The sequence below is a fragment of the Euprymna scolopes genome, chromosome 24 (assembly GCF_053919585.1).
Source record: "Euprymna scolopes isolate OS-2025 chromosome 24, ASM5391958v1, whole genome shotgun sequence".
NCBI lineage: Eukaryota > Metazoa > Mollusca > Cephalopoda > Sepiida > Sepiolidae > Euprymna > Euprymna scolopes.
In genome coordinates this window covers 77,755,462-77,768,344 of record NC_136505.1, presented here as the reverse complement: position 1 = coordinate 77,768,344, position 12,883 = coordinate 77,755,462, and the positions used below count along the sequence as shown (strand labels likewise).

The 12,883-nt window shown below is 38.3% G+C and overlaps 2 protein-coding genes across 2 annotated transcripts; both read right to left on the bottom strand.

The window, feature by feature from the left end:
• Window positions 1-3,120: 3,120 nt before the first annotated feature.
• On the bottom strand, window positions 3,121-3,735 carry LOC145246520 (uncharacterized). Its single transcript, XM_080108130.1, has one exon. The coding sequence runs from the start codon at window positions 3,733-3,735 to the stop codon at window positions 3,121-3,123; it is 615 nt and encodes a 204-aa protein (XP_079964256.1).
• Window positions 3,736-3,794: 59 nt separating this feature from the next.
• LOC145246519 (uncharacterized) lies at window positions 3,795-4,298 on the bottom strand. The gene has a single exon (XM_080108129.1). It carries the CDS (start codon window positions 4,296-4,298, stop codon window positions 3,795-3,797), a length of 504 nt encoding a protein of 167 aa, XP_079964255.1.
• Between the last annotated feature and the right edge of the window lie 8,585 nt (window positions 4,299-12,883).

Here is a 12,883-nt window from a genome sequence, read left to right as displayed (position 1 = left end):
ATAGTTTTATTTATTTGTTTCTCTTCTTTGGTTATGCTTACATCATCGGTGGCAATCCCCACCATTTTAAGCAAGAAACGCAACTCGTCATTAATATTTGCCGATGTCTTTAAGCTTTAGCAGTGCAGAACGAATATGCGCACCATTTTGGATAATTTTGGATAGAATGAAAGCAAGAGGAACGTGCAACCATTCCTTTGATTTTCATTATGTCTTCTCTGTTGGCGCAGGATTACATATCGACACATTCTGGTACAAAGCTTCTCACTTACTCAATGACTCGATCCTTGGGTTGGAATGGGGTATGGTTCGGCTCCCAACATTACCTCCTCCTTATAATAACACATGTGTGCGTGTGTGTACTTTTATAATAATGCAAAAATATTTCAAAAATATTTTAGATGCGATTATTAATTTTAAAAAGATGCTCAGAAGAGACACAATAAATAAACAAAATTGTCGGAATTAGCATACCGACGAGTAGGGGGTGGGGAAGAAAAGACGGTTTAAGTCTTGCAACGAAATGTCGACGTTGCTTACAAGCAGTCTTTCCTTGTAAACGTAACAAATGGGTAACGATGGTCGAAGTGTAATTTGTTTAAAAGACAACAACTCTAGGGTTATAATCAGGATTCAGTTCTTGGGTTCAGGAAGGAGTGAGTCACTCTCTCGACAACAGCACATTTCTGCCCTCTTCTTTTCCAATCGACCACACCTGGCCTCTTGCCACCAATGTCACACCGCACAATCCGAACGTCAGCAATGCAAAATTCTTTTCAAGAGAAGATGTTCACGACTCTTTTCTGTCTCCCCCCCCCCCCCGCGGGAATTTTTCCCTGCTTTTATATCCTCCTATCTAGAAAAAAAAAGAAGAGACAGGAAAAAAAAAAAAAAGCTTCTCCCATCATGCTCTGCCTTCCCAAGATGCCCTTCGCGTATACAAATGCGCTGGCCATCCTTTCCTTCTTTCCCAAAGAGCGACGCAGATACGCCTGGTACGTTTTTTTTTTCTTTTCTAACCATATACCCCACAGTAACAACTACTACCACAACAGTAGAGCGGCCACCCCTTTTTATCTACTCCAACTCTCAGTCAACAAGATTCACGCGTGACTGAAATGTCTATTTAACTTGTAAGGAATAGGCACTCAGGTTCTTTGATTAACGGACCACTGGCCGTGTTGGTCACAGCTACCAGCACTCCTTTCTTCCCCACCGACCTACCCTCGGCAAGTCAACCAATTCAAAATTCTCACCATTCCCCACAAAAGAAAAAAAATCTTTAAGAGAATAAAACAGTTTGTTTAGGCTCCTGATAAACTGGGTCTACCAGTTACAACTCCTTGAAGGTGGCAAGTCGGACAGAACCATTGTTCTTCTTCTAGTGGTGCTTCAGTTAGACCCACACAGCTGAAGTGAAACCAGTCATTGCATCTATCGCAGGCTATTATAGGTCTGGTATCCTCAGGTCTGTTACAGCTAGGACAGATCCAAATTATAGTACTCTCTCTCCATTGAGGGTTCTGGCTTATATCCTGTGAACTCGATGGTTCCATGCTTATCGGGTCAGGTTCTCCAGGCTGTTGAGAGATTTCCAGAGGTAAGAGATGCTTGATAGAGTATGTGTCTATAGCGCCATTTCCTTTCCTCATTTTCACCATGTGCACCAATTCATCACTTCCTTGGATTAGCTGTAGAACTTCAGGGACCAAAAAGGCCTTGTCTTCAGAGGGCGTTTTATGAGCACTATATCTCCTGGTTTTACTTTATCTTCAAAACAACAATCAGCCAAGCTCATTGCTCTTTCTCTGAGACTCAACAAATAGTCCTCATTCCAAACTTTCCTAAATTTAGTCAGGCTTTCTTCCTAGGAACTCAGGTTTTGAATCAAGTCACTTCGACTAATAGGATCGATCGTTTCCAGGTCCTGGTTTTCCAACCGCATTATTATTCCCTGACCAACATTCGCATTCATGAGAGAGTTAGGGGTTAAGACATTCAGATCAGCATCCTTAGAGCTCCTATATGTCAGGGGGCGGCTATTTACTGCCCTTTGCACATCAGACAAAATTGTTAGTAGACCAAAATAATCTACTTTACCTCTTCCTATTGCTTTATATAAGCAAGATTTTATGGTCTTGATAGACCTCTCCCAACTACCAAGGTGAAAACAGTGGAATTGTGCAATTCAGTCATATGGGCTAAATCTTTCCTTGAATTCGTCCGCTATCATGCCCTGGTTAATAATTCTGGCAGCAGCGTTAAATGTGCAAGCATTATCCGAATAAAGGTGTGTAGGAATTCCATTCACGTTCGTGAACCTAATGAATGCTTGAATAAATGATTTCACAGTCATATCCGGAACCAGTTCTAAATACATAAATAAATATTACAGCCCTAATACTCATACATGTAAATAGAAGAATGTACATTTTATAGTCTTTTTTTTTTTTGTGCTTTAACATAGATATGGCTGGTAAAATCCACACCGGTATGTAGATAGGGCCTGACAAAATTCACCCAAGGGGCTGGTAAGTTGGTCGAATTTGGTATTGAAAAGGAAACGGCATTATAGCGTTTACATTTCACACAAGTACCAACCACATTTTTAACAGCCTGTCTGGCTTGTGGTATCCAATAACCTGCCAATCGTATTTCATTCAATATTGTGGCCAAGCCTAAGTGTTGGCTTCTTTGAATAATCAATCTTGTTAGATAATGCTCTTTTCCCGATAAAATAGGATTTTGGACCTTATATGATTGATATTCCGATTTTCCTATTCTTCCCATCGTATAATGCCTTGTGGTCCAAAAAGAGATTCAAATTCTTCACCAGTTTAGGCATGCTATTTCCTCCAGGGTCCAACAAAAAGTCCAACTCCCTTGAAAAGGATTGTTTTTGTATTGTCTTGATCAGGTAGGCATTTGCTTGTAACTCAGGATCCATCTCCCTCTTTTTTTAAATTGTTGATGAACTTGAATATCAGTGAAGTTACACTGATCAACTTACTCAAACTGAAAATTTTTTTCCAATTTGACTTCTGATGTAGCAACTTCATTCTCTGCGGCATAATTTACTGAAGCGCCAATCCACTCCATTTGAACTTTAGAAAGGCAACCCTACTCACGATGGCACCAAGAGGATTCTTCTTGCCTTATCCATTTCGGTCCCTCATACCAAAGAGAAAACTTTTCCTTAAATTTCTTGATAGTCAAATCTCTAGTGATGTAATCGGCCGGGTTGTCATCTGTAGAAGTGTACTGAAAGTTTATCTTTATGTTAAAATCAGATTTAACTTTCTCAGACATTTGAGCTATGTTCTGCAATCTATTCCGTACAAATACATTTTTCGTTTGGACGAAGTCAGCCAAAATCAAGGACAGAATTACCTGAGCATCTGTGATTACATAGACGTCTTTTATAGGAATGTCCTTTAGAGACTCTTTTATAAAAGGGAAGCATTTCATTGCTAAAAATACTGCTAGAAGTTCCAACGTTGGGAGGGATTTTCCCTGCAAAGGAGCCATTTTCGCTTTGGCAAATACCAAGGATGAATTTCCATCCTGAACAGCATATACCACAAACCCATATGCGGCTTTAGACGCATCACAGAAAAAGAATAATTTTGTATACTTTCCTTCATCTATAACCCTCCTTGGGAAAGATACAGAGTCTAACGCTGATAAATCTTTTGCCAGTGTTCTCCAAACTGAACTCATACCTTGAGGAACCATATCATCCCAATTCAGTTTTTGTCTCCATATTTCTTTCATCAATAAACGACTTCACACTGTCACAGAGACAAAGGATCAAATACCTTTGAGGTCTCCGATAATATTTTCCTCTTAGTTGATGCCTCCAACTCGCATGATGGTGGGGAGACTCTTATAAAATCATATTGATACCCCAGCACCTTTTCCCAACCAGAGTCGAATCCTGATAATGTTCCATCTGCCTCCATTTTCTTTTGGAGTGTTACACAGTTGGAATTGCAAGACTGTAAATTAAAATTTTCCTTCTGCAGACGCTCTCTCGCAGAGATATACAAATCAGATAGATTTTCTGCATTATTCGCAGTTTTCACTAGGTTGTCAACATAAAAACTGGATTTCAGTGCCTCCGAACATTCATCCAAAGGGAATTTCTCTGCATGAAACTTTAACACGTAATTTAAAATAAAAGGGCTTGCATTGAAGCCAAAAATAAGATGTTTGTATCTGTAGCAATGTAATTTTTCACCTTTCTTCAGAAAAAAGCAAAACCGATTACGATCCTTTTCCGATGCCAGACGAATCATCAGAAATGCTTTTCTGATGTCAGCCAACAAGACATATCGGTTGTTCGGAATCGGATCATCAATTTTAACATGTCGCTCATCAGGTTCACTCCAGGATATGCTGCTTCGTTCAATGATACTGAGCCCTTATGTTTATAAGAACAATTAAATACCGGTCTCACCTTGGTAGTAGTTGTTGCTGTCTTTTAGACAAATTACACTTCGACCATCATTATCCATTTGTTACTTTTACAAGGAAAGACTGTTTGTAAGCAACGTCGACATTTCTTAAACCGTCTTTTCTTCCCCTCCCCCTACTCGTTGGTATGCTAATTCCGACAAAATGTCCTCATCCTTGTTCTTCAATTACGTCACGTTACCCGTTTTTCAAGAGACATAAGATATTATCAGTTGAAAATGTATTCTTGTAGCTTTGTATTTCTGAGGTGGCCCGGCCCATATCTCTTGTTATGTATGGCAAATGAATTGGTTTACTTTTTATTTATGTGTCGTATTGGGGTGTGTGTTTGCGATGTACGAGTAACGTGAGCAATTGATGAATGCAACTGGCGTGTCTTTTGATTGAGAGTGGCCAGTGATTCACCAATTTAGATCACGTGCTTAGACTGTGATTTTTAGTTGTTGTTTAGAAAATGGAGCGAACAGATGTTACGTAGTTAAAATCCCTGTAGTGAAAATTGGAGTGTGAATGCAGTCACGGAGATGGGCTGCATGTGCAAACTCGAAACCCGAGCGATAGGACACGAGAAGGCGACGAAGGAGCAGGTTCGATTGCATAAATGAGATAATATAAGGCCGGGAGTTAAGATGTTTGAGAGAGTCGAGTGGTTGAGTTCTTGAGAACCGGATGGAACCTCGTTAGAGCGGAGAGTGTCGCTGAGAATCGAGTCCAGGTTTTTTTTTTTTTTCGAATAGAGTAGTTAGGAAAAATGGATGCTGTTTAGATCAGTTAATAAAGTTAAGTTGAATTGTCTTTTTGTTTTCATATGAAAAAGTTTTTTTTTGTTTGTTTTTATTTTTTTTGTTTGTTTTGTTTTCAATTATACGAAAAAAGATTGACCGGGAAGTTGTTTTCGCCTAACAACGGAAGATGGAATTTCAAACATTCGCATCGAACTTTTATGGCCATGACTCCTATTATTGAGCTATAGTACATATTTGCATGTTAAATGAATGATATAACAGAAATCGATGTGGCTCATTGAAATCGAGTTCAAATCCTATTAAATTGTGTAACAAAATATCAATACAGAATGTCTTTCTACTAGATAAAACACCGAGCATATTAATCAAAGTCAGCAACATTTTGGCAGACTAGTGCAGATGTAAACGAAACAGAAAACAAAACCTTGACCTTTAAAATTGATGTGAATACAAAGCCCACAGTTCACAACTAAAAAGCAGTGTCATGTTAAAAAGGTAAAAAAGTAAATAAATTAAAATCAGTATGTTTTCTCTCCGGAAATCTTTTGCTGTTGCGCCCTTCCATTTCTCCTTAGTTTAGAAAAAGCAGTTTATATTCAATTAATCGTCTACAACAAATATTGTTTCTCTACGGTATTCAAACTATTTTGTGAATTAGTTAATGTTTACACATATTTCTCTAATAAATAAAAAGTCAACCAAATCCAGGAGATTAAAGCTAAATAGTTGTTGTCCTAAAATATCGATTTCATTTGGAATAGTCATTGTCTTTTGACTGGAAGAAGAAAAATGTAATTTGATTTCTTTGTTCATAAACTTATTCACCGATGTCGACTGAAAATTAGTCTCCCTCCGTTTATTTTGTAATCTGTAAATAAATGGGTGAAAACTAAAACATCGTAAAAAGCATCGAGTGAGGACACGTCGTATTTTCTTGGTTATTTGTGAACAATTAAAGATACTGCGAGGTTCATATCATTAGCAAATAATATTAATATGCAAGCGATTAGAATTGATCAAAACTCGATAACTATATATTTATCATTATAGATTAACTATATACTTATTAACTATATAATATATAATATATATTAACTATATACTTAATATAATATATAATATATATTAACTATATAATATATATATTAACTATATAATATATAATATATATTAACTTAATATATACTTAATATAATATATAATATATATTAACTATATAATATATATTAACTATATAATATATTAACTATATACTTTTCTTCATTTCTTCTAAAATCTAAATCCCTCTAATAATTGCAAACCAGAGGCGACAATATTGGAATGAGTAGGGGGAAAAAATGCAAGGAACGCTGTTGGTGTCTGACGGGTCGGGGGTGGGCGTAAGGAATTAAGCTGCAGTGAGCAATTTGAAAACAAGTGAAAAGTTTATTGCTAATAAACGGAGGAGGAGAAAGAAACGGTGAAAGACAAAGCCATTGTTTTTTTTCAAGGGGTGGAGGATGTTGCTTTCACCAGAAGGGGGAAAGGCAGAGAACAATAGATTCAAAAGAAGTAGATATCAGAAAGAATTTTTTTTTCTTATATCAATCCTTTTATGTCACACCGAAACAACACAATACATATTGTATACGAGTCAGCCGTGGATTCGTTTGTCTAATTACATGGTATATCAAAATAAATCCCACTCGGGTAATTTAATACCGAACCACAACGATTTATTTATTGTTGTGGATTGTTTTAATTACGATATGCCAACTTTATTTCGGATTATGTTGTTCCGTTCAATTGCATATCAGTACTTATAATTATTGGATGCCGAAATTGCTTTTGATTTTATAATCGTTTTCATTATCTCGTTTTACGGCATATCAATCTTTTTTCTGGTTATTAAAAGCAAAAGCTAAAAAAAAAAAAACAACCGAACTATTGAATATGATTCATTGATTTATTTTGTCATTTTTACGGCATTGTATATTATTATTATTATTATTATTATTATTATTATTATTATTATTATTATTATTATTACCTTGCAGCAGGGTGTAGTGGACTGGCCCAGAGAGAGTAGCGCAAAAGACACGATCGCATGGGACTCCGGATATATTGGGAGGTGTGTAAGAGGGTTGGGGTGAAGTGTGCTGGAAAATGGTTTGAGGAGGTGCCTGATGAAGTGAGAACAACTGAGGATGACAAGGTAGAGGTATGATGGGACAAAAGTGTCATAACGACCAAGCAATTGGAACATAATCGTCCGGATTTGGTCGTCATTGACAAGGTCTAAAAAAACTGGCAGATTGTAGACTTTTCAGTACCATGGGACAGGAATGTGAGAGAGAATGAGAAGTGAGATGTGGAGCAATTATGCTCCATTGGCTTTGGGGATTATACGTATACACGGGGTTAAAACACAAATAATCCCGGTCGTAGTTGGTACACTAGGAGTAGTATAAAGTCGTCTGGAAGGACAATTGAAAAAACTACAAATCCCAGATGTTTTAGGCGGCCTTCAGACCTCTGCTATTGTAGGTACCACCAACATCCTTAGGAAAACCCTTGATCTTTGAAGCTCCTGGTTTGAAGCCAGGATTGAGGGAAATCCTCTGGAAATGAATCCCATCCCTTTCCAGAGAGACGTTGATAAACGAAATCAGAATTATTATCATTATTATTATTATTATTATTATTATTGTATCATTATTATATTTTTTGTTTTTACACGTCAATAATTTTTTTTAAACAATTGGGTTCTAAGTGGGACAGCCACCAATACGAAAGGGTGAATGCGGTATTATACTAGCTAAGAGAAACTTTTGTTTAGTTCTGGAGTGACAAGGATGACCAACGACTCTCATTTCCTTCCCTTTTGAGTTGCCTAAGTTTTGTGTTCATATTGAACTTACATTGTATTTTTAGCCTGAATAAAAGATTTAATATCTCAAAATGCAGTATATGTTCCTACTACATTTCTTTCGCGCGAGGCAGTGCTGTTCTGGCGATACGTTCTAGTGACTGGAACACGCTGACAAGCTTTTTGGGTAGCGTTCTGTCCGCACCCCTCACTTTGTCTATCTTTCTCTGCTCTCCTGAACTGTTAATTACGGCCTTCCCGCGACACTCTTTCTCTCTTCTCTCCTATTAACTCCTTACTCCCTCTCTCAGTTCTATCGCCCCCTCTTTCCGCTTTTGGCGCCTCTTCTTGGCGCCAAATTCAGCTCCCCACTAAGGACGCCGTCACCACGTCACTCAAAAAGAGTGACGTGGACACGGTGTCCTTAGTGGGGAGCGTCCTTAGTGAAGAGTGTCCTTAGTGGTGATATTCGAAATGGAACCAAGAGAAGAGAGTATTAAAATGGATACCCCCATCCTGGGGGCCACCAATATAGATACCCCCAGCCCGGGGACTACCATAGAAACAACTGCTCCCCAAGAGGATGACTCCCCAATAAGAGGAGCAAAAACACCAAAAATGCAATGGGGCGTACTGCCCAGACAATGAATCAATGGACGCAATCCAGAAGGAATAAAATTTACCAGCAGCTCCCCACGAGAGGAGAAAAACCAATGTTGGACGGGGCATCCAGCTCTGACAAAAGAAATGAAAAGGCACTAGTCCCAAATGACGATAAAGGGGAGCAAATCAAGAGAATTAGGGGGCATACCGCCTGGACCTCAACAACACAAAAGGGGCAGAGGCTCTCAATGACAATGAAGGGGACAACGCTCCCCAAGAGGTCGACTCCCCACAAAGAGAGGCTGTTCCTGGAAGAAACATTAAGCAAGGAGAGTCGGTCCCAAAAGAAAGCAACACTTCCGCAAAGGAACTTCAAAAACGGCCCAACCCCACAAAAGATCCAACACCAAAACCAACAAGAGGGTCTGCATGGGAGAAGACCGCAGAGAAGCAATTGTTTCCTCAAGAGTACAGAGACCTGTACTTGACCAAGTACAGGCAGCACATAAATAGGGCAGAAATTAAGCCAGTGCCAGGCGCCTGGGAGGCGATTGAAGGAAGAGCCCTGTCCCTCGTCATCTCCGATATACCAAAAAACGCCCCCTGAGGGTGAAAAAGGAAGACATGGCAGGGCTCCTCCATAAACTGAACATTCCGGTACTATACCTGTACCAGAGGAGCTTCGCCATGTGGGACATCTCCCTACCTAAAGATGATACGGAGAGACTCTCCTTCTAAGAAATCAAGCATGGGAGAGTCAAACTAATGCCTGAATACCAAGACAAGAGAAGGACTCAGGTGCAAGTATTCAACGTACCTACAGAAATACCAGCTGAACTCCTGGGACCCCTCTTTACCCAGTTTGGTGAAGTGGAAAAAGTAACCCCAGTACGGTCGAAAACTGGCACACACAGTTGACCTTCAAGGACGCAAGTATGACGATAGTGGTAAAGGGCCATTGTCGGCACTGCTGGTTTTACTAAAAGCAGACCCACATGGCCAAGAGCTGCCCTCAAAGGGCCACCCCAACTCAACCAGTACCTAAGGTGACCCAAATCTCCGAGACAGTCCCTACGGCCACCACTCTATCAACGTCGGTACCAACCCCAGTGCCGAGAAAGTTCAGAATCGCATCGGAGGCCAAGAGGGAAGAGTGGAGCATGATGATGGGCCGGGAAAAGAATTTCACAACCTCATCCGCCATCGTTCCACCACCAACCCAACAATTGAGGCAACAACAACAACAACAACAACAACAGCCTCAACAAACGCTAAAATTGGACGCTTTACACTTCCGGTCGCATCATGGTGTAGTAGTAAAACGTCAGATTTTCTTTCACTTTCAGGCTAATCTAATATATAAAAGACAAAATGGGCGCGAGCGTTTGTGTATGCCTGCAAAAGGCTCGGTGTTCCGCTGTTGGTTAAATTCCACGAGAAGTTTTTGTATACATTCGAGATCATAATATCTGAGATTCACAAACGGACACCGTTTCTTTCCTATTTTTGTTTTTAAATCCCACTGTGGCATCGTCTCGAGTGTTTATTATATGAAAAAAAATAAAAATAAACAAAGTGAAACTATTCGAACGCAAACGACAGAAAACGGGAAGCTTAACTGGCCCCTGGCCAGCTGTTCTGATACTTCACTTAAGTAATTGGTCCTTGGTCAATGTAGGGGAAACCCTCATACTGAGACAATTACTATTTATTGGGATACTGCCAGAGTGCCCCCTTTTTGGGGGGAACTGGTTTTCTCCCACATTAAAAACGATCTTGTGTCTAATTTGCTTTCGCGAGGAAGCAAATAAATACCTTACTGGCCCCCGGCCAGTTTAGAAGCAATGTTCATTTCTGCACGTGCGTGGCGACTCCTATGATTCTTAAGTTAATTACCAACTCATTGAATTCGTTATCCTCTTTGGCCTAATGATTAGCGAGGAAAACTACGTTTTTGATTTCGATCCCAACTCTCCCTCTATCTTTTAAAAAAAAATTATTTCGTCCTTCTGCCAATACCCTCCACCCGGCCAAAAATTAATTACCAACTCATTGAATTCATTATCCTCTTTTTTTCACGTTCTTTTCCTCCTTCGCAATACGGGTTCCATTCATTCGTTCGACATCCTTTTTAATCTATATTTCCACAAACTTGTTTAGTAGGTCAATATGATTTTATTGACTTGAGATATTTCTGGTGTTCATTAAAAGTTCGATGTGCGTCTCTGTTTCCCTTCCCCTTCACGAACGCAAAATTAGACACAAAGGCATTTTTATGCGCGGAGAGTGGTGAAAACAACAACTAAGAAATTAAGAAATCGGTTCAAAATGTGTAAATAATCCCAAATAACTTTTGCGTCAAGTTTCAGAATTTTTCACATGAGGATTGATGATATGTTTTGAATTATTCAAAATTCTTACCTTGTTATTCTCACAACGTTTCGATCGATGTAACCTCCGACTTGGTTTTTTTTTGCAAATTCGTCGGATTCGGGAATTTGTACGAAATTTCGAAATGAATCTCAGCTATCACTGGTCGAAGGTTGAAGTAATTCTTAATTATATTCTTAGTATTGTCTGTAGTTGCACGTTTAATCTCAGAAGATTGTCGCATGGAACTGCTTATTACTTAGTAGTTTATTCGTTCCATTTAAAAATACAATTTCCTGAGTTTGGCATAAATACGCACCAAAAGAAAACACGCGAGAATACAATCGAAAATGTGGTAACGGTGACTAAGTGATTAACGACACGGATTGAAAACCTAAATGAGTCAAGTTCGAATCCAGTTTGTTCCACAGAAAAAAACATTTTCATCAACACCAACACTTGACCTCATCAAGAGGTAGTAAATAAAATAATATCCAACATGGGAACATTTGGTGCGGAGAATCCAAATAAAGCGGAGAATGTTTGAAATTAAAAGACAAAAATTTAGAATGATCAAAAGAAACGAAGGAAAAACATTTTTGTAATGAAATATATATATATATAGTGTTGTTTTAATCTTAAGCGTAACAGACCAAAGTTAAGCGTTACAGACCAAAGTTTAGCGTAACAGACAAAAATTCAACATTACAGACCGATAAAATTACTATTTGAGACATAAGCGTACTAGACAAACGAAGTCGTTATTTTAAACCTGAATGTAAATAATTTATTTTCTCAAAATAAATGTGGCTAACGGACAAAACTGTCATTTGAAATCTTAGCGTGACATACCAACGAAAACGTTATTTCAAATTTAAAGATGACATTCTACTTTAAACTTAAATTTGACAGACGAGCAAAATGATATGTCGCACTGAAGCAAGCGTGATAGACGAATAAAAATATAAAACTTAAATGTGACAAACCGAAAGCCATTTTATTTGAAACTTAAACCCGTTATTTAATTCAATGGGGTAGCGTGTTCTCGTTTCCTCAACCACGATATTAAGTCATTCGCGATTGTATTCGTGATATTGCCTACATTGAGGATTGAATCTTCAACTTTCAGAAGACTGTCACTTATACCGTTTCGATTCGGAACGTTGATCCCGAGTTGGACAAAACACGCCAGATGAGTGTTGGATGTTACATAGATTGAAACGTTTGTGAATAACATCACGCGTGAAAACAGTAGTCCGAATAATCCAACTAATAAAAACTATCCTCATCTAAAAAATCCTAAAGAAAAAAATTAAAAGTTTGTTTTAGAAATCGATATGTTCATATTTAGAAACTTCAAAATAGTCTTTAATAAATTCCCAATGAACAACATAACATCATTCCAATTTCCACCAGATTCTATTTCGATTTACTAGTGTTCGATTATCGATTACTTTTATTGCTTAGCAGAGATGAAATTGAAAACAACGAATTATACCAAGATCAAACACAGCTTTTCTCGGATAAAATTTTACGAAGAATTCAATGGTGGTAATGATATTGTATGTGTTGTAAGAATATTGTTGGGTGGGCATTCACACTGGATATCTATAAATAGTAAAGATGGCGTCTTTATTTTATAAATTAAAAAATATATATATATAAAATGATAATATGGGGTTCGGGTTGAGAACAGAAGCACGCGGGATTCGCAATACTTCCCGAGCAACGCCGGAGTTCAAGGTCGTAAATACTAAAACTGTTGTATTTGATTTGGTTTCCACTTAATCAAAAATTTCCGAAATTTATTTTCCCTGAAAAGAAAGAAGGATTTGTGAGA